The following is a 26,670-nucleotide window of genomic DNA, read 5'->3' on the forward strand; positions in this document are numbered from 1 at the left end:
TCTCCCAGGGATTAGAGGGTCCTCTGTCTCTGCTGCTAACTATTACCAGACAACTGACCTGAAATTGTGCCAAGATGTCTACTGACAAGATTACTTTCCTCACCAACTGGTATGAATCTAACCATTGGTTTTTCTTTTGTTACTTTTCTTTTTCTTTTTAGCTTTCTGCTTTCCTGGCTCGGTTGGATTCATTGTGTAATGCGGTCAAGTACTAAGCTGTGGCTGTGAAGGCACGCGACGCCCTACCATGCTCCTTTGTATCTTGCTCAGAGCAAGGGTTTCTTCAAAGAGGAAGGCTTGAAGGTTGCTCTGCTGGAACCCAACGACCCCTCCGATGTCACCGAGATTATCGGCAGTGGCAAGGTCGACATGGGATTCAAAGCAATGATCCATACCCTCGCTGTACGTACCCTCTTTAGCACCAATTGACTAAAATCTAACTTTCGTCTAGGCTAAAGCTCGGAACTTCCCAGTGACCTCGATTGGCTCCCTCCTTGATGAGCCCTTCACTGGTGTTGTGTACCTTAAGGACAGCGGAATCACCGAGGACTTCCGCTCCCTGAAGGGAAAGAAAATCGGCTACGTTGGGGAGTTTGGAAAGGTAAGCATGACTTCGTTGTGGCCAATACTATGCCCCTGATTTAATTCATTGCGTAGATCCAAATCGACGAGCTCACCAAGTACTACGGCATGACCGCTGACGATTACACTGCTGTTCGTTGCGGTATGAATGTCACAAAGGCCATAATCCGCGGCGATATCGATGCCGGCATCGGCCTCGAGAACGTGCAGATGGTCGAGTTGGCCGAATGGCTGGTGTCTCAGAACAGACCCCGCGATGACGTCCAGATGCTCCGTATTGATCAGCTCGCCGAACTGGGTTGTTGCTGCTTCTGCTCCATTCTTTACATCGCCAACGATGCTTTCCTGGCAGCCAACCCCGAGAAAGTAACGAAGTTCCTGCGAGCTGTGAAGCGTGCCACCGAATACGTCCTCGCAGAGCCCGCGAAGGCCTACGAGGAGTACATTGATGTGAAACCCATTATGGGAACACTTGTCAACCGCAAGATCTTCGAGCGATCTTTTGCCTACTTCAGTCGTGACCTGAAGAATGTCTCTCGGGACTGGGCCAAGGTGACCAACTACGGAAAGCGTCTGGGTATTTTGGAGGCCAACTTCGTGCCTAACTACACCAATGAGTACCTTTCCTGGAAACTGGATGGGGACTCCAGTGACCCTCTCGGCGACCAGAAACGCATGGCTGAGCTGCAGCAACAGGTGGCCGTTGAGGGTGGCTTTAGACGCCTTGAGGTCTCTTCGTCGGCTTAAAGGCTGAATACTTCTCGCCCGCCCACATGTCTTGAAATGTGTGGTCTTTTTTTCGTTAGCTTTGGATATGAGGCTAGGAGCCTGATGTGTTACACTCTTTATCAGCAATTAACAGATATTTATTGCTAGCTTTCTTTTCTTCGTATAACTGGTGTATTCTCGGACGTAGTTAACCCGGCCTTTTCGCTTGCACGGACGTTTACCTCGTTTCACTCGGGACTTGAAGGGCCAGGCCCATATTTACAAACAGGGCTTAATATAGGCTATAATCGTGTGGGGATGTTGAAGCACGGATGGTATCAAAATTTACTACCTCGGCTGGGTTTGCTCTTCTAGACTAAGTCATTTTATAAAAACTTGGAAAATTTAAAGGGCTAGATCTATTAACTAGTTAAGGAGCTATATGGCATGAGGTCATTGGTGTGTCGGATACTAGTATGTAGGACTGGTATTCGGGATGGAGTGAAGCTACAAACTTCAGTAGAAGCACATGATCGGTAATACCGAAATCCCGAGACGGGTTCTAAACCCCTAGTGCGACGATTAAGCATGCTGCAACCTACCGAGTTCCAGACCAGAACTGCTGGTTTAAGACTGCCAAACCTTAATCGCCTTTGCCTGATCGTCGTGCCCCCCATGGGACAGTTTCTAACGAGCAGAATGTACCAGATGAAGTCATTAATGTTCCAAAAAGGGAACAAGTAGTTAGAGGCAAAGACCTTCCCAGACTGCGCAGTGGTACCGAGGTGTATCATCCATTCACTCGTGTTTCATTCTCGTTATCCTCCTATAGCTGAAACCTTGAGCCTATTTTGAAGCACGCACCAGCAGATTAGACTTTACCACCGTCCGCGGACCCAACTTTCGAGCCGTGCCAAGGAACACTGCTACAGAATGAACCATTGGAGGACCTCGAGCTATCAGGAGCATGGGCCCCTGTACAAGAAGATCCGCAGTCGAGGATCTCGTCCACGCCTCAAGTTGGTTTCAGGCACTGCTTTATGATTCAGTTTCGCCGCATAGAGGATACCTCTTAGCAGAGAATATGCTCGCATTGACTGTCCGGAGCATGGATGGGGTCAGGGTCTCGCATCGAGACATGTTTTATCACGGTTTCAAAAAGAGTCAATTTTTCCCCAGCTCAGAAGAGAAGAAAGCAGCTCGACAAGATCCCTAGCGTTGGAGAGATATAAATACTCCCTCCTCTCGCGGATTCATGGCATAGTATATCCACCTATCCAACAAGTCTTTATAAATAATATATACTCCAAAGCACGATGAAGCTCAACTGGGGCATATGTGCCTTATTCGTGGCCGCAAGTGTGGCCACCAGTTCGAAGACACCCAGTCAGGCTCAGACAACCACACTTTTCACCACTGCCAGCCCTCGTGCAGAAACTCCAAAGGTTTCCAGTGCCTCTCCTAACTCGACGACTTCACATCTGTCAACGACCACTCCAGGAGCTGCCAGCAGCGCTTCTAACTCGACGGTTTCTCATCATTCATCGACCACTCCAAATGTTTCCAGCAGCCATCAGTCAACGACCACCCCAGGAGCTGCCATCAGCGCTTCTAACTCGACGGTTTCTCACTCTTCAACCACTCCAAGTGTTTCCAGCATCCATCAGTCAACGACCGCCCCAGGAGTTGCCAGCAGCGCTTCTATCTCGACGGTTTCTCATTCATCGACCACTCCAAGTGTTTCAAGCAGCCATCAGTCAACGACCACCCCAGGAGCTGCCAGCAGCGCCTCTAACTCGACGGTTTCGCATCATTCATCGACGACCCCTGTGGCTTCAAGCACAAAGGTCCCGGCAAACTCAACTATCGCCTCCTCCAGCGCCGCCGTGCCCCCGGTCCCCAGTGCATCATCCCCGGTGAACCGCCTCGTCACTCCCTCTGGACGATTCACCTCCACCGGCATGGCGAGAATCAACATCATCCTGCGCGTGAACGTCAACGTCACTGTCACCATGAACGTCAACGTCAGAGAAGCCCTCACCATCGCCGCCAAGGGTGGAACCTCCTCATCCCTCTCCTCGAAGACCGTGGATGACCTCACTGCCTTTGTGAACTCTCCTCGTTCCCCCATGGATAGTCAGCTGAAAGCGGCAACCATCTACTGGTTGAACGCCAACGTTTCCCAGCGGACAGACGTCAACGTCAATGTGAACGTGAACACCCAGGCCAACGCAGCTGCTACCAGCGAAGTCCGCAACGTTCTCGAAACCCCCAAGGGATCTAACATCCCTCCTAGTGTTCGCGAGACATTGGACAAGTTCCAGAAGGGAGAGAGCCCCGCCTCCTTGCCCAAGGGAGCCGCTACGGAATTGATCATCTTCCTCTCTGGTTCTACCAATGTTCAGGTCAACGTCAGCGTCGAGACCAAGCAGACCCTGACTGCTTGGTTAACTGGAGCCAACCCGGAAAAGAGCAAGCCTGTCCCCGGTACCGGTGATAACGGTGGCTCAGGCTCAAGCCCCAGCACCGACAACAAGAACAACGCCGATGTGGACACCAAGACCAACGGCGATGCTAGCGTGGACACCAAGAACAACGCCGGTGACGACAACGACGATGATGAAACCGACTCGAAGACCCCAGCTGGTTCCTCCGGCTCCGGCTCCACCAAGCCATCAATCGTCACCAAGGTCGTCACCGTATCACCATCGGCACCCGCCACTGCGATATCAACCGTTACAGTATCTCCATCGGCACCCGCCACTGCGACAACAACCGTTACGGTATCTCCATCGGCACCCGCCACTGCGACAACAACCGTTACAGCTGCGACAGCCACTGTTACAACAACTGTTACAGCGGCTGCCGAGGCTCCTGGAATGTGTCTTGCCCCTTGCCCACCTTCTTGAAACGCTGGTAGTTAAGAACGGAAGAACAGAAACGTACCCAGGGTCCAAAGGCTGGGCTCCTCTGGATTCAATCCGGAGCAGGAGACCTGGTTGGAAAACTGGGATAATTTATAGATAACTACTTATACTTTGTTATCATCTTATGTGATAGACCATATGTTGATCTTATGGTCTTAACGTTCATTGTATGTTGTTTTTATTATTACTTACTATATTAGATTTAAGAGTTCTGTGAACTTGTTATAGCTATAATATAAAAATGTGGCATATATACATACCTTCGTCAAGTAGTAATTAATAAACTAGGTTAGACTGGTAGAAATTTTCTCTTGCTGTCTATCCAAAGCATGGTTGAGTTTCAGCTGGGCATGACCAATCAATCAATCAAGTTTTATTAGCCTGTTAGAGCCTAACTCTAGTTCCACTAACAAGGGACTTTGCCTATGGGATAGCTATGAGTATGCAAACGAAATAAATGATTTGCATATTGGCATATATCTAGCATCTCTTCCAAGAAAGAAAATATCAATCAGCACAACAATGGATACATTCAAATAGCAAAGTTTAAAGAAAACAAATGCAACGCGGATATCACAAGGATGACGCATCAGTGTGGTCATCCACGTGCAGGACTGCGATATAAAGACTGAAAGCCATATAAGGATCACGGCTGAAACCACGATCTCAACTCCCTCATATAATTAGACATGATCAGCTATCACCATTCAACGATATCCGGTCCAGCGGAGATGAGAGTCCGTCCGAGGATTTCTTCGTGCGCAAAGTAAGTGGGAAGAAATGATCATCGGGCTCTTCCTCCTCGTTTGAGCTATCATGGAGCAGACCCTGTTAGCAAGACTCTGCTCCAATGGGATAGACGGTCACAATAAATTGTTGGAACACTCACGGGAGCCTCCATGCGATATAGTCCTCTGTACTCAGGCCTTCCTTTACCTCCTGGAGAGATGCGAAGTCTCCAGGGGTTATCACACCCGAACGATCCTTTGGTGAACCAGGGACAGAAAATGGACGCGATATCTTCTGTTCGGTTCCCCCAATGATATTATAGAAATCCTCGGAGTTCGCAAACGATGACGGGTACGCTGGAGATAGTTAGCAGAGCAAATAGAAAGATACATAGAAGAGCACTACCTCTTCGCAACGCCAACTGTCGAGCCTTAACATATTCTAATCCCATACGCTTCCAGTCTAGAAGGTCGCTCAAACGCTCGGTCCGGTTGCGTTGGTTGATCCGTTGTCGTCGGCTCTTCAAAGTGAAGTTGAACATAAAGTTAGTCAGCTGGTTAACGGAGTCATCGACCCCCTTCATCCGACGGTCCACAATATATATTCCATAGTCGGATGAGTTCTCAATTAGCTCCTCCATGTAACAACCAAACCCTGAAAGGTTGGTAGTGATACTAGGAACCCCCATTACCGTGCACTCCGCGGGCGTGTAACCCCACGGTTCGTAGTAAGACGGAAACACGCCAAGGTGCGTGCCACGAACGAAATCCTCATAGTCCAATGGCAACACTGGATTGGAGGAATTAAGGAACTCCGGGTGGAAAACCACCTTGACACGGTCTGATGGGTAATTGAAAAGCTGAACACGGCGGATTTGGTTCAAGATTGGATCTTCATGGTCATTGGCCATATTGTGCGTGACAATAGGGGGTAGAGAGTGACGCTTCATGGCAAAGAGTCGGCGGCGCAGTAGTACTCGATCTTGGCTAGCCATCAAGTCCTTCTCATCTGGCATATTGTCTCCCTCCTTCCACGCTAGACAGCGCTCATACATTCGTCTCCCAATGCCTTGTTCAATCATCCCAATTGTGTCACGTAACGACTTCACAACGGCCTGTCCCTTGAGGGCTTCCACAGTGAGAGATGACGTTTGCGCAGGCATGATAATAAATGCAACGACAGTGGTCTTCGACCCGTTGGCCTTTAGCCGGTGGTTTAGACGAGCTAAACTTTCGATGAACATATCCACCCCCTTATTCCGGAATTCGTAACGGCCTGAGGTAAAAACGTAGAGCGTGTTGCCCAGATCAAAATCGTTGTGGCCGTAGAAGTGACCGCGAACAAAGTCATTGATCTTTTCCTTGGACTGAGAGTGCAGATTCTGGAACTCATGCACCGCAGAAAACTTTTTCACGTTCAGCCCATTGGGGAGTACCCCGTCTGGTTTGCGCTTGAGTAGGTGTTCACTCTCGAAAGCAGTGATATGGGAGACAGTTGTAAAGACATCTGCCGTGTGCGCAGCCGCACGCTCGATGCAGTACCGATGATAAATCCCACGTTTACCAGCTTCCGCATCTACATCGAAGTGATGTAGATTGTTGTAGAAATCCACAGACCCGGCGCAAAGGTACCGGCCCAGAAGGGTTGCATGGGTGGTGAAAATAGTTGTCAGATCCATATGTCGCTTCTTCGTCAGAGGGAGGGCGACCCCTGCAAGCCATTCATGGAAGTGAGCAACCACAGCAAGGCGTCGTTCATGGGCGATAAACTGAAATTTTGCCTGTCAGCAATCGAGCTATCTTCAGTGAAATACAGAAAGAAACATGGGATTGTACGCACTTCACCCAAGAACCATGCGACCAAGTATCCAAACACAATGGCTTCATTCGTTTCCGTGTCTGCCGACGGAGATGGAATACCCGCGGTGTTCCAAAGATCACCCTTCCATTCATCGAGGTATTTATAACCGGTCCCTGTATCGAGGAGAAGCACACGCGGAGCACCCTCAATCAACCAGCGACCGTAGATTAATTCAATGCCTCGATCCCTCATGGACTGAATTGTTTCGACCATGCGAGGATTCGAGGGAGTCAGCTCCTCGACCTCAACATTCGCAGAAGCCCGATTCAAGGGACCGATCAAGGTATATCTGTCTCCATATTCTGCAGTTGTCACTGGAGCTTTGGATTTGAGAACTGAATATATCCCTCCGACTCGATTGGCGACTTCTGTGGCCACCTCGAAGAGCATGTGGTTACGAACATCTCTCTTCGGAGGCTCTTCACCCTCCAATTCCGTTGCCATGGAGTCTGTCGAGAGCGAAACGCAAGAACCTGAGCTGTTCACAAGCCACTGAGATAACAGAGATGAGGTAAGAGCAGAGATTGAAAAGTCAAAGCTAAAGGAACAGAATCATGACAACAAAAAAACACAGGGTGCGATCAAGGCAAACTCAACAGCTCTTCTTTGTACGCGTGCGGGGGAATTGGGGTGGCGGGGAAATCTAAAATCGGGAGAATGGCTTGTCTGGGTATCCAGGTACACGCGGAGAAGAAGGTAGGTAATCTGTAGGTTCTCACAATGGTAGGGGAAGGTGGATGAGTAGCGGGTGATTCCTCCCCAGACTCGACAATGACCCCAGGATTAAAAGACAAAGGGAGGAAGAGGACGAGAAACAATTCGAGGCAGGAAAAGGGAGAGAGGGGAAAATGGCGTGTTGCACGGACTTAATGCTACTGCAAAGCTGTCTAGCAAATGGCCACCCCAGTCGCCCAATACATTGCATGATCATCCGACCAGTTGCTAATCTTCCTAGAGGTCGAAATGAAACTCCTGCATAGATTGTGCTGCCTTTCGGCCATCCGTGATGAACGGATTGTGTTTGAGCATCTCTTCCCTGCAATGGTGTCAATCTTCAAGCAATACAGGTGGCCAGGATTTCCCACCAGTCAAGCAAATTGAGAGCTCTTATTCAGATATAGAGAGTCCAAATGAAGTGCAACGAAAGACTTTCCTGTCCCTCTGATTGTTCTGTGGATATGGGGAATTTAAACTGATCATTACGTCATAGCATCCCTGGACAGTTAGTTATCAATCAATCCATCAATCAACCTCTTCATTTCTCTTCACAGACACCAAGTATGGCTGGACAACTAGATAAAAATATCTTGGTGGCAAATTTCTATCGACTTATGAGGTGGAAAATTCCGATATCATGGCTACGTCCTACGACTGCCAAACATCAGATACTCCCATGCCAACTTTTGTTCGTCACAACCATGTAAAAGGACTCACGGTAGCTTATCTTTTTTTGTCCTCGTTTCAATGGCTTTGTTTTCGTGTCCTAGATTCCTCGGGGAATCCTCCAATTGTCGAATTAGGAGAAATTTTCAGGACTATATAAAGGGGACTGTAGACCCAGCTCCATGCTCGAAACAACAGGGACTTGATCCTCGCAATGGTTCTCTACACACTGGTGCGACGCACCGGCCTGATCCAACTAACTACCAAGGACCAACTGCAGCAACCGCAAGAGCTCCTGCAACGCGTAAAGGGGGCATTGCGCAGTGCACAATCCAGGCTCAGTGCCTTAAAGCCGTTTGCACGTCCTGCGTCGCCAGACTATCATGGCATCTCACTAAGTGGAGTATCATCATGCCTTACGGACGTTGACTATCTTCGGCCACATCCAGCAAATGCTACAGGCTATCGTCTAGTTGTGACCAATCCACACCCCTACCGCGTTTGTGAAAGTGATGAATCTCTTGTCCTTGGTACTGACGCGGAATCCAGTACTGAGAGCCCAACTTCGTACAACCAACCGGTAGAATCTCGCCCAGCCTTCTGGTTGGCTGAGAAAACGATGGGGGACTTATCTATGTTTTCTGAGGCTGATCGTGCGCTTCTTGAGCAAATCATGGGGCGCCTATCTAACTGTTCTCAAATTGACCAGGGGCTTCTTGAGCTTCTTGAAAGGACAGGGCGTGCTGCGCAAGATTCACGACTCGGACGTAATCATGCTACCTCCAGGTTTTGAGCTGAACACCCAAGAGAGTGAAGGAGTATGGGATGGTTCGCACTGTCTTGGTTTCTTGTTTTGGTGTTTTCACCTTGGTGTTTAGGCGTATGGATATGGTTTCATCTGGAAGGCAACTAGAAATAGACTGATTCTAGAACAGCTATTCAGTACATCTCGGAATATTCACGGAAGTACCACGATTTTCCCTGCGGCCTCGTTCGCCTCCATACACTGATGTGCCTCCACGATCTCCTCCATCTTAAATACTCGACCAACCCGTACTTTCAGCTTACCCTCGTCCACCATTTTGACCAGTTCATTCAAAGGAGTAGATATAAAATCCTCATCCGAACCACCATATACTGTCAATTTAGTCTCCGACGGAATCAACTCCATCGGATTAACTCTCTCTAGATGCCATTCATTACCCACAATACCTGTCATCGATACCGTGCCTCCCTTCTTGGCGCATCGCAACGAATCAGCTAAAGTCACCGTGCCCACAAGCTCAAGCACTTTATCAAAATACTCGCCCGACTTTTCACCAATCTGTCTCGCAATGGCGCCATCATCAACCCAGACCTCATCAGCCCCATGTTCACGCAACAACGCCTCACGTTCCTTCTTCCGCGTCGTTGACGCCACATAGGCCCCATGCATCTTCGCAATAGCCGCCACCGCAAGTCCGACAGACGTCGTCCCGCCTCGTATCAGCAATCTGTCCCCGGGCTTCAATGAAAGCGACTTCATCACAGAGCCCCATGCCGTTTGCAACATCTCCGGCAAGGCCCCCAGCACATCCCATGGCAGTTTTGTCTTCACGATTTGCACCTGTTTGGCCGGTACGCATGTATATTCTGCGTACCCACCGTCAAAGACGCGGCCCATTCCTCCCATGGCGGTCGCTGCCGTGCTGCCGAGAGGAAATTGGTGCTCGAGACCAGGAGCAGCATCGATTACTCCTACCGCTTCGATGCCGAGTATGCGAGGGAACTGCACGAGCGACACGGGCGAGTGTCCCTGTCGGGTGAACATTTCAGACCGGTTGAGTCCGAATGCCTTGACCTTGATCCCGGACCTGTCCCGGGGTTGGCTGCGGAATAGGACGCTGTATGACCTTGAGGACATTAGGTTTTCCAGGGGTGTGAACAACCACTGCATTCATGGTAGACATGGTCATGTGTTATAATTAAAAAGAAGCGTGTGTTCTTCAATAATCCTATTTGTATTCTGGATGTTTAGTGATGGTGTCTTCACATAGGAAGATTTTCTTCATCTTGACCTGGCAAGTGAGTGACATATAAAGGAGGGAGAATCCGTCCAAACCAATTAAAGCCAAACATTTTGATATGCACCGTTGAACGCATCCTTCCTTGTGATAGGATATCAAATTATGCAAACAGTCCTAAACAGAGGACCTGTGCGGCACAGCCATGAAAAGGAGCATTCCAGCGAACCAGCTTTGCGGAATCACAGAACATGGGGGGGGGGGGGGGGGGGGGGGGGGGGGGGTTTGTCGTGTTTGCACTGTTTGCCTTTCTTCCTTGATAAAGTAATGATCTGCATCCTAGGTTGTTGCCTTAACGTGCGGGGTTCACACACCTCTGAATACTTCCTCCTCCTGTATTCTAGATGAGTGGAAGAAAACCATCCAAGGAAGTATGGTAGTTATCGTGGTCTAGGATGTCAATGATATATCGTTCCCTATATTAGGCACCTGGTTGCGTGCAGCTGTTCGATGAGCTTGCTGCCTTCTTCACCCCTGAGTCACATTCCTCAACCATATCAGAATCCAGACACGATGATATCAATTTACTTTTTGTTATTGTATTGGATAAGAATTCTCATTCACTGTATTATCAGTCAATTCCTAATTTCAGACATGATCTGTACAATAAAGTCAGACTCAACAATACCTTACCTAGGCGAACGAAGTCATCATTTTCGAGGTCCCCACAATGATTTCACAATGCTGTCGGGCATTCACGAGTACAACCAAGAACTTACGAGGGTAATGCCATCATAAGGGGAATGGATAGGCTATATAAAGAACTTCAAAGAGTCCCTTGAGTATTAAACTCGGAAAAAATATCAACGAGTTCGACATTCTAGATAAACAGCCACGATCTTCCTCTCCTTGTGTACCTTGATCTCTGATATGCATGATATCTGTACCTCAAATCCCTCTGAAACTAACCATTGTCACAATATAATCTCTACGGAGTATATTTCAACTCATAATCATGACTCGCAGAGCAGACTACGACGACAGTATCCCCCTGAGTGACAACGCTATTCAAGCGGGTGACACCAAGGTCCACGGTATCAACCCTGCAGTATGTATATTCTGTTCGTCCATGGACACTACAGTCCACTAACTTATAGACCATTTTCAGAAAGCCGAACTGGGTCGCGTTCATAGAACAGTGGAACTTCCTGATGAAGGTCTCAATGCAAATCACTTGTGCAGTGGAAGAGGCAGCTCCAGTCCGACTCAGTTCGGTAGTGGAAAGGGAGGCCATAGCCCCAAAGCTCTTCGAGAAAACAAGGTATTCGCAATGCCGATAGGGTATGAGTTATAAACTGAGGTATATTGCTATTAAACTTGGTGGCTGGAACGGTGTTCTAGAAATGCTTGTACAATATACAATAATATGTTATGATTTGAGGTTTCTGCTGCATGCCGAGACTACCTTATTATATGTAATGGCCAATTCCATGCTGAATCATGGCATATACGTTTCGTACGTTTACAAGATGTAGACGATGATTTCGAGAAAAGTAGACAAAGTCTAGAGTTATTCTATATACGCTAAAACTAGATGCGGCACAGTTTCGAGAGAATCCAGTATATGTCTGGGTGGTCATGAAACCTGAAATCCGCTAAATTGCTGTACAATCCTTGCAATATATGGTCAGAGGCAAACACCGCGATTAATAATCCAAGATGGAAGGATGTATATAACTGGCTGGGTCTTGGAAAATTATGGCCCTAGCCGAGAATCCATTAAATGCTTATAACTCGTCGGCTATTCCTGAGAGCCCTTGGTATCCTCACTGGCCTTGGGGGAGCTCTTCGATGAGTCGCCTTCAGTCGACGCCGTTTCCTGCGCTTCTGCCGCAGTGTTCTTTTGCTTGACCAAGTCAAGAAGGGAGTCACCTAGATTCCCAAAACCGGCTATTTTGCTAAGCTTCGACTGGAAGAATTCTACATCCCGTTGCAATCTAATCGCTTTAGTATATATGAAACTGAAATCCTGAAGTGAGTGGGTATCCTACCTTTGTCTTCCGGTGTCCGAATTAATGGTCACTTCTTGAAAAGCCTGGGTCCACTGTTCTCGATAGCTGCTAAAGACAGGGTCCATGATCATAGAAACAGTCATATCTGGCAAATGCTTGCTCAGCACACGATGCAGTGTGCCAGTTTCTTTCGCCAATGTCTCCATGTAGGGATTGACAGAGTTGCCGCCAGTGTCAGCGTCCCAGTCAATCTTCCTCATGGAATTTACGTGTACAGCGGATCGAGAGCTCATTATGTCAACCAACTTCTCATGGATGCCAGACTGATGCTCCTGACACAGTCGCTTAACCTTATCGAATTCACCCATCAAAGAGCTGCCCGGGGCGTGACGACGAACAAATTCCCGGACGTACGGCACTAGTGCAATAATAAAACTGAGTGCTTGAGAAGATAGAGCTAGGTGCTTCGTTGTGATATTCTTGAGTCCAGCACTTCTAGTGGCTCCGGCACCCAGAATCAGCTGGGAGGATCGCGAGTTGAACAGTTTCAACGTCTCCAGGAGCCCAGGAGCAATTTCCTGGATCATGCTAGGAATGTTCGCCATAAGGAACTGGAATTCTTCGATGCTCTTCATCATCGCTATCGCACTATCTGAGAGAATGTACTTTTGCTCATCAATGACAGCACTCCGGATTTTATCCTTTCCGGAGCCGTTGACAGTCGTAGCATCTGACTTGTCGTTGCTGCCAGTCCGAGGCAACCAAATTTTTGAAATCTCCACCCAGGGTTCAATATCTATGGTGCTCGCATCGAGAATTCGCTTCAGAGTGGTGCTTTCGGATTCACCAAAGTCCTTTGCATCCCATCGGTCGGAATCCATTACCTCGACAATACGATGGCGTTGGATATCGCCAAACCGAGTAATATAGTCTCGGATCTGGTTACCCACCAAAGTCTTTAGAGCAGTGCCACTTCGTCCAGAGATCGCCTCGCATTCATCAGCAAAGAGCCGATTGAGTGTAAAGTACTTAAGAAAGTCCTCTTTTGGTAGATGAGAGGTCTGCTCGGACCGCACTTTTAACACCTTGTTTATCTGTGACTGCGCGATATCAACAGCCTGCCCTAGAAGGCTGGACATATCCAGAACCTGCAGAATTTCGTCCTGCGCAACCACAGTTGCCTCCAGCTGTGGGTCTGATCTGGGAGCCTCCAGGTTCTCTGCGGCCTGCGGACCAGGAGTCTTGGGAGACTTAATGCCAGGGGAGGGCGGGTTACCCAATCCACTGGCAATATCAAGGAGGACCTTCACTTGTACGCTTAGCCTCCGCAACGATTCGCTGATACCAGTATAGACACGGGCAACCATGACGTAAGAGTCCTCGGCATCCATCGCGCGAAGGTTGCGAGCAAGGATTGTTGATTTCTCTTGCTGGCTAATCTGTTGCGATTTCTGGGTGGAAACTGAAACCATTGACTCGTTATCATCGTCACTGGAACTGGGCATGTGTTTACGGATAAGACTCTTCATTTCCCTTAGAACCGCAGTCTTGAAAGACGTAGCCGCTGGAGTCGTATGGCGTGCGCGAGCAAGTCCTGTGAGATGCACACGTAATTTCAACTTCAATTCCTCATCAAATGACATGTATGCTGGAGAGAAAGCAGCACCGGAGCGTTGAGCCCCACGTTGTCGTTGAAACGAGGCGCCCCAACGCTGGAGTGTTGTGTCCAGTGGTACATTTTCGATATGCTGCCTCAAATCCTCAAGAAGATCATTCAAGAAGCGCGTTTCATAACCTGTGCCAATTCGGTATCGTAATTGCGACAAATCATCCGATGCCCCTTCAAGGGCCTTGAGTCTCCTCAGATCGATAGCTTTCCGGGGTGGTTCTTGTGATTCATCGTTCTTGGTAGAACCATCAGGGACATAGTCGCCGGCCATCAGCCTCTCCACCTCTTCAAGGCTGTCTGCAGCTTCCTCAATCTCCCCATTATCAACTAACTCTTCACAGCGCGAGACTGATTGGACCACATCTCTGAGCTGTGACACCGCATCGGCGAGCATTCTGACGTTCTCTCGTCGACGTCGCAAATTAACAATCTTCAACCCACCCAGAGCCATTTCCCGGTCTATCTTCTGTAGATCTTTTCGCAGAATCTGAATCCGCTTCACCGAGTCAGCCGCTTCTGAATGTAGCTCACGTAACGATCCTAAAGCGGTGAAGAACGACTTTGAAGCAGTGGAGATCGACGAGATAAGGTGGATTTCCACGGTATCCATGTACCACGAAAGCTTCTCTTGCAGAATCGCGTTTGTAGCGAGTGCCTTTCTACCTGTTCGGACAGGCTCAGCCACGGTTACACTTTCTGGCTTATCGTCCTTGCTTGGGGTCTTCGGCGGCGTGACAACTTCAGACTTTTCCGAAACGATATCGAATGTCCGAGGGTTCTCAAGATGGAAATCATCCTCGAAATACACCGGAGGAATCGTAGAGAGAGGGGTGATAGCCTGGCCGCGACCCCGACCAGCAAATGACCGTCTCCTACCTCTGGTATCGTACGGTGAAGTCGCGCGAGAATTGGCCGATACGCCGGATAGTCGCCGTTCTCGGGATCTTGAAAGTAAAGACTCGTATTCATCTGGCTTTGGAAAAGTTTTACCAGCCCGCGCTAGCTGCGAATCCTGATCGCCCGTCCCCTCCTTAGCCTGTTGGAATACATCATACAATGATCCAACTTGTGAAAGGTATGGCGCGAACACCTTAGAATCCACATGAGGAATATTTGTCAACGTCACCGGGGGAATATCGCGGGAGCTAGGGGGTTTGTATCCGAACGATGCTACTGAAGAATGAGGAATCAATCCCGTGCGGACGATCGGAGGCTGGAGGAGGGTAGAGATAGCTGCGCGGGTTCACATGTCAGTAACTCAGAACTCGGGGCGGACTGGTCAAAACGCACCGTTTTGTCCTGACTCCGCTATCGATCCATGACGTGGAGAAGAATCAAGGATCCCTCCAATGCTTGCGACGGAACTCGCGGTCGATGCTCGTCTCAGGGGGTATCTCTGAACGGGTATCCGGGGGGATTCAATTGGGTTAAAGGAATGTTGCGATAAGGACGGCGTAGAGGCTCCCGAGGCTACACTTTCAATTGATTTCCGTGGGCTCACAGAAGACATCTCGTTGATACCAAATTGGCGACTCGGACAGCCACCGTACTATTTTGGGGAACACGTCATCCAAACATGACAGGTGGACAAGCTGTATGGAGCAACTTTCTGTAAGGCAAATCGGAGCAGCTGCAACCGATCAATACAACCCCACTATACTGGGAAGACAGTGTCTGGGCAAGAACGAGGACAGCAAAGTAGGAACAATCTGCAACGTCACCAGATGCCCAATTGATACGGGGATTTGGTCGTTTTAGAGCATCAGAGCTCAAACTGATCTGGTAAGGCGCCAGGGCCCAAGGCCACAGAGTAAAAGGGCCAGTCGGGGCCTCGGATATTAGATATTCCGGATATCTGGCCTAAGGCTCTGACTGCGGGAGTTTTCTGCCTGAGGCCAAAACCACTTAACGCGTATCGCTCTACGCGACGCGCCCGGTTCGCGTTCCCCAGCAAAAGTCCTTCGCCGAAGATCGATCGACTCCTTGTGAGGCACTAACATCCAACGCCCACACATTACCCTTTCGCCTTCAAACGCATTGTAGTCTTCGTCATGGACAGGCGCACCCCCTATACTCTGAGCGTGCTTGCTCCCAGCACAGATGGTGCAGAAGAGTCTCGTACCCAAATCCAGACGAGACTGCGAGAATTCGTCCTAGAATTTCAGCTGGACAATGCATTCGTCTATCGGTATGTCGAGTCTACCCTACGGGTCGGACGCCTTATCAAGTGCTGATTTTAATTTTGTAGCGACCAGTTGCGACAGAACGTCCTTGTTAAGCAATATTACTGCGACATTGATATTGCCCACTTAATTTCCTACAATGAGGAGCTTGCACACAAACTTACTACCGAGCCTGCAGATATCATTCCCCTTGTGAGTATTGTCTTCTAGTTTATTGGCATTCATTCTAACATGCATTGGTCATCTCAGTTCGAGGCAGCTCTTCAGCAATGTACTCAAAGGATCGTTTATCCCTCCCAAAGGGACATTATACTCCCACCGCACCAGCTCCTGCTCCACTCTTCTGCATCGCATATTTCCATCCGTGACTTGAATGCGACAAATATCTCTCACCTTGTGCGCATTCCTGGTATAATCATTGGCGCATCCACAATCTCTTCGAAGGCGACGACCGTCCACATTCGATGCAAGAACTGCGATCATAGTGAGAATCTTCGAGTCGAGGGAGGATTCGCGGGTCTTTCACTACCTCGAATTTGTGGGCGACAGAAGCTGCCCGGTGAGAACACCGACGAACGATGCCCACTGGACCCTTACGTTATCTCCCACGATAAATGTCAGTTCGTCGACCAGCAGATTTTGAAACTTCAGGAAGCCCCTGACCAGGTCCCGGTGGGTGAGCTACCACGTCACGTCCTCATTTCCGCAGATCGGTACCTGGCAAACCGAGTCGTGCCTGGTTCCCGTTGCACGGTAATGGGCATCTTCTCCATTTATCAAGCTAAAGGTGGCAAGAAAGACGGCGCGGTGGCTCTCCGCAACCCGTATCTGCGGGCGGTTGGCATTAGCACCGACTTCGATCAGACTGTGAAAGGCAATGCCATCTTCTCGGAAGAAGAAGAGCAAGAATTTTTGGAAATCAGTCGTCGACCTGATCTGTACGAAGCTCTCGCTCGCAGTGTTGCACCATCCATCTATGGGAACATGGATATCAAAAAGGCCATTGTGTGTCTGCTCATGGGTGGCTCGAAGAAAATCCTCCCAGACGGGATGAAGCTTCGTGGAGACATCAACGTGCTACTTCTCGGTGACCCAGGTACCGCGAAGTCACAACTGCTCAAGTTTACAGAAAAGGTATCCCCCATTGCTATCTACACGTCCGGTAAGGGTTCATCGGCAGCCGGATTGACCGCGTCGGTACAACGAGACGCCGCCACGCGCGAGTTCTACCTAGAAGGCGGAGCAATGGTTCTTGCCGACGGGGGTGTGGTATGTATTGATGAGTTCGACAAGATGCGAGACGAAGACCGAGTCGCCATTCACGAAGCTATGGAACAACAAACCATCTCGATTGCCAAGGCCGGTATCACAACGATTCTCAACTCGAGAACTTCCGTATTGGCTGCAGCAAACCCCATATTCGGACGATACGACGAACTGAAATCTCCTGGCGAGAACATCGATTTCCAAACCACGATCCTGTCCCGTTTCGACATGATCTTCATCGTTCGCGACGAGCACGATCGAAGCCGTGATGAAAACATCGCGCGACACGTCATGGGCGTGCACATGGGTGGACGAGGTGTGGAAGAGCAAGTAGAGGCGGAAATCCCCTTGAACACGATGAAACGCTATATCAGCTACTGCCGGACGTACGTACTACCCGTTTTCTTAACAGAAGAAAAGAAAAAGAAAAAGAAAATTAACATAATACCAGTCGCTGTGCCCCTCGTCTGTCTCCGGAAGCCGCCGAGAAACTATCCTCGCACTTCGTCTCCATCCGAAAGCAAGTTCACCGTGCCGAACTGGACGCCAACAACCGTTCATCGATCCCTATTACGGTGCGTCAGCTTGAAGCCATTGTTCGTATAACCGAGTCGCTGGCCAAGTTGAGCCTGTCGCCCGTTGCTACGGAAACACATGTTGACGAGGCCATTCGTCTCTTCCTGGCCTCGACCATGGATGCAGTCACCCAGGGCGAGGGTCAAGGCAGCAAGGAGATGATGGAAGAAGTCAGCAAAGTTGAAGACGAGATGAAACGCCGACTTCCCATCGGATGGAGCACCAGTTTAGCGACTCTGCGGCGTGAATTCGTCGATGGAAGAGGCTACAGCGAACAAGCTTTGAGCCGGGCCCTTATGGTTCTTCAGCGGAGAGATACCATACGTATCCGTTCAGGTGGATCCCAAGTGTACCGGCACGGAGTTTAGTTCTCTCTTCTTTCTTTCTTTCTTTCTACCTGCCTTCCCTTCTTGATTATATGATGCCGGATGTCGTGTTATGTGGCAGGGGCGCTAAATTTCTCATTCGACCCTAGGATTTACTATTAGACTGGACTCGGACACAGCGAGCTGAACGGCGTGACGGCGTTTTGACCTGAACCATAGGTATACCATACAAATGATAATGTTGAAGACATCCAAAGAAGAACAACGATGTAGGATCCGATTCTCCGCAATATAATACAAAACACAAGGCACATGCGTAGAACATGAGGACAAATGTGTCATCAATTTCCGCGCCAGGAATACAGAATACGCTTAAAAGAAAGAAGAAAAGAAGGAAAAAAGAAGAAAAGAAAAAAAGAAAAAAAGAAACAGGAATTACATGCTAATTTCCTAATTCATCGCTCCTCAAGCCTTCGAATCGGGTTGCCCTCTCTGAGCTTCAAGAAACAGGAGTCCATAACTTGCTCCGTATCATCCAAACTTGTCTTCACCGCCCAGCCCTCAGCATATAGGGCTCCATGGTTCGAAGCCGCTCTGGCCATCGCATCCGCCGGTTTATGCGCAGGATGGGCAATATGGCCTGGAATCCAGTGAATTTCGACCTCGATTCCTAGGGTGACTAGGCTGTGGGCGAGGGCAATCACCATTTCGACGAGATCCCTATCGCGGCATCTCGACTGGATACATCAGAACCAGCGGAGTCCTGGAGCCTGCGAAAGGCACGCTGGGAATCCGAGAAGACGCTCACAACTTGGAAGAGCGTGAGCACGGCACTTTTTCCTCGGACTCTGGTCAGCGCGGTGCGCAAAGCCGTGCCGGTGGCAAAGAGCTCCAGGTTGTGGGGCCCTTTTAGATCCGTGACACTCATAATTACCCTCGATCTACATACCGTTCGATCTCGGGGGCGACGCTGTAGACCACGCTCGCGCTGGTGCCTCCGTTACTCCGCAGTTCTGATCCGTCGGCCCGGAAAATATGATGGTTCTTTTCTAGGGCCGCGAACTATGCGGTGAATACATCACTGGCGTAGCGGAGTGCCTCCTTTCGAGGCGTGATCGTGGTGCACCCGTCGTATCTGGCGCGTCGATAATTCTCTGTGCTTTACTCGCCCATCCGCTTTCTTCTTTTCGCGGGATGGGAAGAGGGGCTTCTATCTTTTACTCGCTTGGAGCAGCGAGCTTTGATGCCTTTGCCAGGGGCATCTCTGGCTCGACTCGACGTGCGCCTGTCGAGTTCTGTGAGCCTGTCGTCGCTGGCATCTACGGAAGCGCCATGGTATATAGCGAGACCTGAGCAGGCCAGGTATATATAAACCAATAAAAAAGGATGTTTTGTTGGTTTTTCGTTATTTGAAGAGAGAGCCAAATATGTAGTATAGTGATGAGAGAGGTTGAAAGAAAAGTCCTGGAGAAGGAACGACCTTAAATACTCAATGCGGCCATTCTAGTCATGATGACCATGATGACTATTGATTGAATCATTCACGCTTGAAAGGACAATTCCATGGGCATAGCAGGTAGTGAGTGCAGGGCAATTATACGGTTAGGTCTAGATGAGTCGGCTGAAGAGGAAGGACAGAGCGAGCTACAGCCTTATCCTAATCTTTTTCTATGGGATTGGCCACTAACTATCCTGCATTCTCTGATAGCCCATTCACTAGATGCTTACATGAGACCACCAGAACGGCCATTCTGGCGCTCTCTTCAGCGAATATTCGCTCATCCACCGACATAGGGAACCAGTATCGTCCGAACTGCACCCTCTCTAGGATCCCGATCCAAATGATCGCCACCTTCCCATTCTCTCCCTATCCTTTTCCCACCAAGAAGTCCGCAACGAGAGCCACGATTTTTTTCAACGCGCCCAATACCACGGCAGCGACATCACGAACACAATGCACCAGGAAATACAGCCGTTCAAATAGCCGCTCGAGTAAGCTCTAGTCCACACGCGGATAGTCATGTGGCATGGGCTCGAGATGATGATTATCTCGGGATGAAGTGCCATTGGGATCCTTCAAATCCAGAGGAGTAGGATCATATCCGATGGTCGTTTGGCAGAATCTCTCCGCAACGACTTCACCGGCGATGTTCGCGCCAAATAACACCCCGCAGTACACCCCCAGTTTCTTCATAATTAACTCAGTCTACAACGTCACCATTCCATCCGAGACCTCGATCCCCTTGATACAGTAGACGGCCCATGCATACGGCAGATTATGTCCCTTGATTTGATCCAGGGTCTTCGCGATAGACTGATGCGAGAGGTTGAAAACGAGCAGCGTCGCGTCCTGGACGACGGTCTTCAAATCCGGATCGGCAATCACATTCGTGGGCCGTTTGATAATCGGCAGATATTTGATGTTTTCATATACGTCGTTGACTTGTGTCAGTATATAGGGTTGTCGCAGAGTTGCGCATGGTGTCTCGACTGCTTGGGGAATTGGATCTCCTCTTCGAATACCCACATGCGAACCTCTTTCTCGAAGATATCGGGAAGTTTGTGGGTGTTTTCAGCGGTGATCTTTGCGATAGCTGAGCCCCTGGTCGTCGTTGGTAAGGTTTACGCAGTAGTTATGTGAACCAAGGATTGAATTGGATACTTTGTACCAGTTTCCTGAGCCAATGATGGCTTCCTTGTGCTTTCGCTGGGACGTAGTAATTTTTCCCCCTACATATCCTCAATGATTTATATTCAATCCTTTGTGTGGTGGTATGGATTGATTGGGCTTTATATCCAAGGCCATGATCGTCATGCTATGTCGTCATAATAGGGTTCTCATATCCACATTCCAAGGTCCCGTTACCAGTTTTATTTTGCTGGAGGCAACTACTATCATATAGATTGATCCAAAGCTGGTCTGTTAATTTTTTTTTTTTTTTTTTAACATTTCTTATTCAAACCAGTCCAATCGATTACACGAGATTAGGGCTATAAGACCCTTCACACGATTACCAATCGATATTGACAATTCTCTAGCTCTCAGTCAATGTCAGATAGCACCTGTTAATAACCTATGATATAGAAGATTAATCCCCACATGGACTAGACATTCAACAATGTCCGTCGATGATGATACGGCGAGACTCCGTTGGACTAGGGCTATCGATCCACTTGGCTAATGCGATCCTTCACATACGTCTTCTCTCCTCATTATTTTGATTGTCTTATTCCACCTGGCTGGGATAGGCAATCCACAATTCCATCAATCACAGGAATACCATCTTCAGCATCATGTCGGGTTTTGTCCTCCGCACCTCTAGGCGCGCTTCGTCCCGTTCTCTGAGTTCCATCGCAGGAAGTTCACTGAATAGACATCTGTCCACTCATGCCTCCCCGACCATGGCGGTGCTTTTCCAGGATATCGAAACCCCCGACATCAATGGTGCCCGGAAACCTCGCAAGTTGGGTGGTAAGTACAGGTTATCTAATTCTTAAGGGAGCCAGGGCCCAAGCTATATCTTGGTTACATCTCAATGCAAATCTGCAAGATCCACATGCTCACTACAGACAGGATATCAGGACTCAGGGGCTGATATCGCTTACACCCTACGAAAAAAAGGCATCAATGTCATCACTCCAAGCGCCTCACCACATGAATCTACCCACGAAGGTTGGTGCTTCCCTGATACCGAAGAAGGCATATCCGCCGCCGTCCAGCGAAGAGCCACTCATATATGGGCCAATACGGTCTTATTTTCATCCCATCCACTCCAGATTTCAAGAAAACTGGATTCCTATGCCAGGAGCATATCCATAGTAGGCCAACTTCCCTGTCTAGTGAAGAACTGTGATGACAAAGCCTATCTAAACGACAAACTCCAGGGCCTGGGTACCTTTGTCATACCTCGTTCCTGGTTGGTCACGACATCAGACAACCTTGACAAGCTACTGTCCTCTATGGATGAATATCCCATCGTCGGGAAGCCAGTTCGCGGCCGGGGCAGTCACGGCGTCAAAGTATGCCATAATCCCACAGACCTGAAGGCCCATGTGGAGGCCCTACTTGTAGAATCTCCACTGGTCATGATAGAGGAGCTCCTCGCTGGTAACGAGGCCACAATCACCGTGAAGTCTCCCTCCTCGAGCCGACCTCAGCACTGGAGTATGACACCAGTGATACGGTTCAATCATGTGGAGGGGGTTGCTCCGTATAACGGCGTCGTCGCAGTAACCACCAACTCTCGAGTTATCACCGACGAAGAAATGAAAGACCCAGCCTACAGCGATGTAATGCGTCAATTTGAACGGGTAGCCCAGCTTATCAGGGCAACTGCCCCCATCCGGATCGATGTACGGCGGTTCCACCAGGGATCCCGATTCGCTCTTTTTGATATCAATATGAAGCCGGTAAGTCAGTTCATGCTTATAGCTGTCTGTATTTATAAGAACGTGCATGCGAGGCTAACTGAACCATTACAGAATATGACTGGTCCCGGTCGTCCCGGACGTGAGGATCAGGCGGGCTTGACGGCTATATCTGCTGCGGCGTTGGGCTGGGATTATGGCGCCTTACTGGAGAATATTCTGGGAATAGCTCAGCCTTTGGATGTTTTTCGTCGATACCGTAGTCCGTTTGAGAGATGTTAAACTTTGTAAAGTAGTCAATTAGAGCAGGCTTGAAACACAGGACTGGTTGTTAGGGCCAGTAGAAATGCTTAGCTATAATTCCTCTAGATATGGATTGACTTGGTAGAAACCAGAAAAAAGGAATAAAGAGAGAAAGAATGAAAAGTGAGAATGAAAAGAAGATAAAATGGGAATAAAAAATAAAAATAATAAATTCACCCAGGTCAAGATATTTAATTGAAATGCGTCAGCAGTGCTAACTCCCACAACATTTCAAATAGTCATCCTTAGCCTACCATAGAACTAAAAATGCGCCCATTAATTAGCACTACCACCCCGAAATGAGGATTCCAGACCCCAAAGTCAGGGCCAAATCGGACATTTCGAAAGGATTCAACCACGCACTTAACTCCGTACTGCCTGGAAGCGACTGTAGCCTACAAGGTTGCCAACCCTTTCCCAATGTAGAAGGATAATACCATAATCCAACTATTATAAATTATCCCCTTCCCCTTACTCTTCTCTTTTCATTCTTTCTTGTCTAGTCTCCTATCACATAGATAATTATATATGATGGCCCTTCTTTTCGCTGGTCTCTCCCTCCTCGGCACTGCCGTTGCCAAGTCAGTCAGCATCGTCCCTTTGGAAGGCGGCTGCGCGGCATTACCGGGTTACGATGCCTCGAGGGGCATTGCCGGTCCCTGGACCATCGAAGTGAATGGATGCGTGAATAGCACGGCGTCCAACGAACCCTGCAGTATTGAGGGATACGGCAGCAGTGCTGTGTATCGGATTCTTGCGGGTGATAACGGAGTTCATCAGGGCTATGTAACTCACATATCCCTCACACCCTCCATCATTCCATGGTAGATAAAACTAACATATTAATCAAAAGATCACCATCGCCCACCGCAACGACATCGCCAAAAACCCCCTCCGATGCAACGACGCCTCGAACTCCATCGAAGCCTGGGTTCCCTACGGCGTGAGCGGATACGACTGGCGCAGCGTTCGAGTAGCTAATATCCCATACTCGGCGCCGTTGATGTACGGTCTGGAGGACAAGTATAGCAACCCTGTGCTTGCGTATCGGCTCACAGTGGATGGAAAACCCCAGGACGGGATCTTCCTGGGTGCACATAACGTCACTGAATGGGGCATTAAGTATGAGCAGGCCGAGGTGGGGAGTTTCGGTAATCCGTACTGGTTTTTCCGTCTCTTGGGACCGAATAGTCAGGATCCGCAGACTGGAAAGGAGTTGGAGGAGGGGGAGTCGAGGACTTTCATTAAGATCAATGGGAGCTGATCCATCCCTATATATAGGTAGATTGGTTGGGGAAGGGTGTGTTGTGTAGGACATGATTAGGAGGATGAGATGGAGATTAATTTTAGGACGTGAATATATTCTGTATTTAGATTTGATCATGCATCTCAAGTACATGATGCAGATCTAGTTGTCAATAGTGGAAGCTCACGAGCAAATATAGCTTAATATCAACATGCGAGGGTAGTATTTATAAAATGCAATACCACAAACCTGTTATATAAAATGATCCCCTATTACTCGAGCCAGGAGAATTATGTGTATGGAAGATTGCGGCATAATGCTTATAGAGCATTCTTTGAGGAAGAAGCATAATAATATCCGATGTGGTGTAATGGTTAACATCGCTGTCTCTCACACAGCAGCTCGGGGTTCGATTCCCCGCATCGGAATTATCTTTTTCATTTTAAATTTTTATTTTGTCTATTTGCGAGGTAATTGCGAAATATTTCACAGTGTGGTAGATTGTTGATGGAATTTTTCTACTTCACGTATCTATTATGTAGGTGTTATATTATGGTGAGTAATCTTTGTAAGACATTTTGGCCGTTGATTGACGTCGGTAAGGGTCGGGTAGATCTGGTGATCACACGTTGGGGGGGCTTAGTTCAAGGACATACTATTAATCCCAGTATTAGGTATTCTTTAGTATATTCTTGATACATAATACTTATGTGGTGATTAATGGCTGGGGTTGTGTATGGATTGTGTAATATACATCTTGCATGAATGGGTGATTCGGGTGGTCTTGGGCTTCAGTTAGGGCTAATATATACTGTCATGGCAGTCTATTTATACTAATTCATGGCATCTTCTCTGTTAACGATTTGCAGGAATTTCTGGCATGCAATTCACTCTGCAGAGAAGGGAAGGGAATCAGCGTGGACGAGATCGAGAAAGACGGAACTGAATGAATAGAAGTTGCAAGGGACTTGGACGGCTTACGCGATGTGGGAGCCTCTTTCGAAACATGATCAGCTCGAGAAGTTTCCTCCGTTTGTGTCTGTTCATGTGAGTACACCCTGGCTGCTTGTAGTCCATCTAACAAGGTGATAGACATCCTGGACAGTGCAAAGATCGAGGATACCCCCGATGTGATCAATAAGAAAAGGCTTATAAGGTTTTTAGCTTGGATTAATTATAGCCTTTAAATCAGCTCCATTTCTTGTTCATTTATATCTCTTCTTACCCTCCTATCGAGAATCAAGTATCCAATACCTATGGAATCGCCGCCCCAACATTGATATTCGCCCCAAACACAGGACGCGAATCCTCACTCAAAAGCCACACAATCGTCCGAGCAATATCCTCCGCTTCGACCAGCGGCAGTCCATACTGTTTACACACCTTGCGTATGTCGTCCTCGGTCTTTGCATCGGGGAGAAACTTGCCCAACATGGGTGTTGCCGTGGCGGCTAGCAGATCAGTATAGACCACAACAACAATAACAACAACCAAAATAATAATGAAACATACTCGGCGAAACCGCATTAATCCTAATCCCCAACGGGAACGTATCCTTCGCCACACTGGCTGTGAAATGTGCACAGGCGGCTTTCGACGCACCATACGCAAATCCATGCGGGAGATGCATCATGGAGGCGACACTCGCCACGTTAACAATACTCCGATCCGCAGGCTGCAAGTCCTTCATGGCGCGGACCTGCGCCCTAGTCGAATAAAACACGCCGTCGAGATTAACGCGGAGAACCCGGTTCCAGGCTTCGTCGGCCTCTTTGAGTATATTTATATTCGGTGTCGTTCGTATTTCCGCCGGCTGGATTATCCCCGCGACGTTGGCGGCGCCGTGTAATTCACCGAAGGTCGAAACGACAGTCTGGATCCATTTCTCGACGGCTGACGAAGAAGTCACGTCTAGAGTGGTGCAGTGGACTTCCGTCGATGGGTTGATTTTCTTGATTGAGTCGGTGAGATCGGGGAAGTTCTGGGTCGAGAGATCTCCCACGCAAATGGCTCTTGCACCTCGTCGGGCGAGTAGACGTGCTGTTGAGGCACCAATGCCGGATGCGCCGCCTGTGATGGTGAATATTCTGGATGTCATGGACATTATAATGGTGTTTAGTTTAAGGAGGGAGAGGGGAAGGTTAAGCTCGATTATCTGATGCTGTGTTTTCTGATTAACTCACGGGACTTCTCCTCAAATAGGACGTGATATGCCTATTCATCTGCACGCCGACCGATTGGTAGCTGTATGTATTCACGCATCCGGGATTCCGAGATCCAAATCCTTGGCCTTCCTCAGTTCTGATACAAACAGTGTTCCCGCAGGCGGTTACTGAGAATTTGTTGCATGAGGATATCTTTATGCTGTTTAAGTAGATCTGGGCCTTTCCAATCTACGTTAAACAGCTATACGAACCTGTGGAACACGGGGAGCCAGGGTGACTATTATCCCGGGTATTCTACTTCCAAGTAGAAACGTATCGAATTAATAGAGGCATCTACGGAGAACTCAGTTTTTATGCATTGCTG

General features: G+C 48.7%; 13 protein-coding genes and 1 non-coding gene across 14 annotated transcripts; 9 read left to right on the forward strand and 5 right to left on the reverse strand.

The window, feature by feature from the left end:
• Positions 1–74: 74 nt before the first annotated feature.
• Positions 75–1,329, forward strand: NMT1_2 (NMT1/THI5 family protein; the record flags this gene model as incomplete). Its single annotated transcript, XM_033574277.1, has 4 exons — positions 75–109; positions 231–402; positions 452–601; positions 658–1,329. The coding sequence occupies 4 exons, from the start codon at positions 75–77 to the stop codon at positions 1,327–1,329; spliced, it is 1,029 nt and encodes a 342-aa protein (XP_033422295.1).
• Positions 1,330–2,606: 1,277 nt separating this feature from the next.
• Positions 2,607–4,199, forward strand: ATNIH1004_009695 (uncharacterized protein; the record flags this gene model as incomplete). Its single annotated transcript, XM_033574278.1, has 1 exon — positions 2,607–4,199. The coding sequence occupies one exon, from the start codon at positions 2,607–2,609 to the stop codon at positions 4,197–4,199; it is 1,593 nt and encodes a 530-aa protein (XP_033422296.1).
• Positions 4,200–4,910: 711 nt separating this feature from the next.
• On the reverse strand, positions 4,911–7,250 carry GSY1 (glycogen [starch] synthase; the record flags this gene model as incomplete). The annotated part of the gene is made up of 4 exons (XM_033574279.1): positions 4,911–5,028; positions 5,107–5,302; positions 5,352–6,714; positions 6,786–7,250. 4 exons carry the CDS (start codon positions 7,248–7,250, stop codon positions 4,911–4,913), a joined length of 2,142 nt encoding a protein of 713 aa, XP_033422297.1.
• A 1,153-nt stretch (positions 7,251–8,403) lies between these two features.
• On the forward strand, positions 8,404–8,982 carry ATNIH1004_009697 (uncharacterized protein; the record flags this gene model as incomplete). The annotated part of the gene is made up of 1 exon (XM_033574280.1): positions 8,404–8,982. The coding sequence occupies one exon, from the start codon at positions 8,404–8,406 to the stop codon at positions 8,980–8,982; it is 579 nt and encodes a 192-aa protein (XP_033422298.1).
• A 165-nt stretch (positions 8,983–9,147) lies between these two features.
• Positions 9,148–10,138, reverse strand: ATNIH1004_009698 (uncharacterized protein; the record flags this gene model as incomplete). The annotated part of the gene is made up of 2 exons (XM_033574281.1): positions 9,148–9,984; positions 10,043–10,138. The coding sequence occupies 2 exons, from the start codon at positions 10,136–10,138 to the stop codon at positions 9,148–9,150; spliced, it is 933 nt and encodes a 310-aa protein (XP_033422299.1).
• Positions 10,139–11,207: 1,069 nt separating this feature from the next.
• On the forward strand, positions 11,208–11,546 carry ATNIH1004_009699 (uncharacterized protein; the record flags this gene model as incomplete). The annotated part of the gene is made up of 2 exons (XM_033574282.1): positions 11,208–11,300; positions 11,361–11,546. 2 exons carry the CDS (start codon positions 11,208–11,210, stop codon positions 11,544–11,546), a joined length of 279 nt encoding a protein of 92 aa, XP_033422300.1.
• A 447-nt stretch (positions 11,547–11,993) lies between these two features.
• On the reverse strand, positions 11,994–15,383 carry ATNIH1004_009700 (uncharacterized protein; the record flags this gene model as incomplete). The annotated part of the gene is made up of 3 exons (XM_033574283.1): positions 11,994–12,189; positions 12,244–15,106; positions 15,164–15,383. The coding sequence occupies 3 exons, from the start codon at positions 15,381–15,383 to the stop codon at positions 11,994–11,996; spliced, it is 3,279 nt and encodes a 1,092-aa protein (XP_033422301.1).
• A 541-nt stretch (positions 15,384–15,924) lies between these two features.
• On the forward strand, positions 15,925–18,266 carry MCM5 (MCM DNA helicase complex subunit MCM5; the record flags this gene model as incomplete). Its single annotated transcript, XM_033574284.1, has 4 exons — positions 15,925–16,061; positions 16,122–16,248; positions 16,306–17,708; positions 17,774–18,266. The coding sequence occupies 4 exons, from the start codon at positions 15,925–15,927 to the stop codon at positions 18,264–18,266; spliced, it is 2,160 nt and encodes a 719-aa protein (XP_033422302.1).
• A 413-nt stretch (positions 18,267–18,679) lies between these two features.
• Positions 18,680–19,152, reverse strand: ATNIH1004_009702 (uncharacterized protein; the record flags this gene model as incomplete). The annotated part of the gene is made up of 2 exons (XM_033574285.1): positions 18,680–18,961; positions 19,033–19,152. The coding sequence occupies 2 exons, from the start codon at positions 19,150–19,152 to the stop codon at positions 18,680–18,682; spliced, it is 402 nt and encodes a 133-aa protein (XP_033422303.1).
• Positions 19,153–20,502: 1,350 nt separating this feature from the next.
• Positions 20,503–20,822, forward strand: ATNIH1004_009703 (uncharacterized protein; the record flags this gene model as incomplete). Its single annotated transcript, XM_033574286.1, has 2 exons — positions 20,503–20,621; positions 20,684–20,822. 2 exons carry the CDS (start codon positions 20,503–20,505, stop codon positions 20,820–20,822), a joined length of 258 nt encoding a protein of 85 aa, XP_033422304.1.
• An 804-nt stretch (positions 20,823–21,626) lies between these two features.
• Positions 21,627–22,874, forward strand: ATNIH1004_009704 (uncharacterized protein; the record flags this gene model as incomplete). The annotated part of the gene is made up of 3 exons (XM_033574287.1): positions 21,627–21,696; positions 22,066–22,634; positions 22,707–22,874. 3 exons carry the CDS (start codon positions 21,627–21,629, stop codon positions 22,872–22,874), a joined length of 807 nt encoding a protein of 268 aa, XP_033422305.1.
• A 552-nt stretch (positions 22,875–23,426) lies between these two features.
• Positions 23,427–24,159, forward strand: ATNIH1004_009705 (uncharacterized protein; the record flags this gene model as incomplete). The annotated part of the gene is made up of 2 exons (XM_033574288.1): positions 23,427–23,681; positions 23,749–24,159. The coding sequence occupies 2 exons, from the start codon at positions 23,427–23,429 to the stop codon at positions 24,157–24,159; spliced, it is 666 nt and encodes a 221-aa protein (XP_033422306.1).
• Positions 24,160–24,497: 338 nt separating this feature from the next.
• Positions 24,498–24,569, forward strand: ATNIH1004_009706. The gene has a single exon. It is a non-coding gene; the product is annotated as a tRNA-Glu (tRNA).
• An 826-nt stretch (positions 24,570–25,395) lies between these two features.
• fgaDH (chanoclavine-I dehydrogenase easD) lies at positions 25,396–26,245 on the reverse strand (the record flags this gene model as incomplete). The annotated part of the gene is made up of 2 exons (XM_033574289.1): positions 25,396–25,592; positions 25,654–26,245. 2 exons carry the CDS (start codon positions 26,243–26,245, stop codon positions 25,396–25,398), a joined length of 789 nt encoding a protein of 262 aa, XP_033422307.1.
• Between the last annotated feature and the right edge of the window lie 425 nt (positions 26,246–26,670).

The sequence above is a fragment of the Aspergillus tanneri genome (assembly GCF_003426965.1).
Source record: "Aspergillus tanneri strain NIH1004 chromosome Unknown AapTan_5_pilon_pilon_pilon, whole genome shotgun sequence".
NCBI lineage: Eukaryota > Fungi > Ascomycota > Eurotiomycetes > Eurotiales > Aspergillaceae > Aspergillus > Aspergillus tanneri.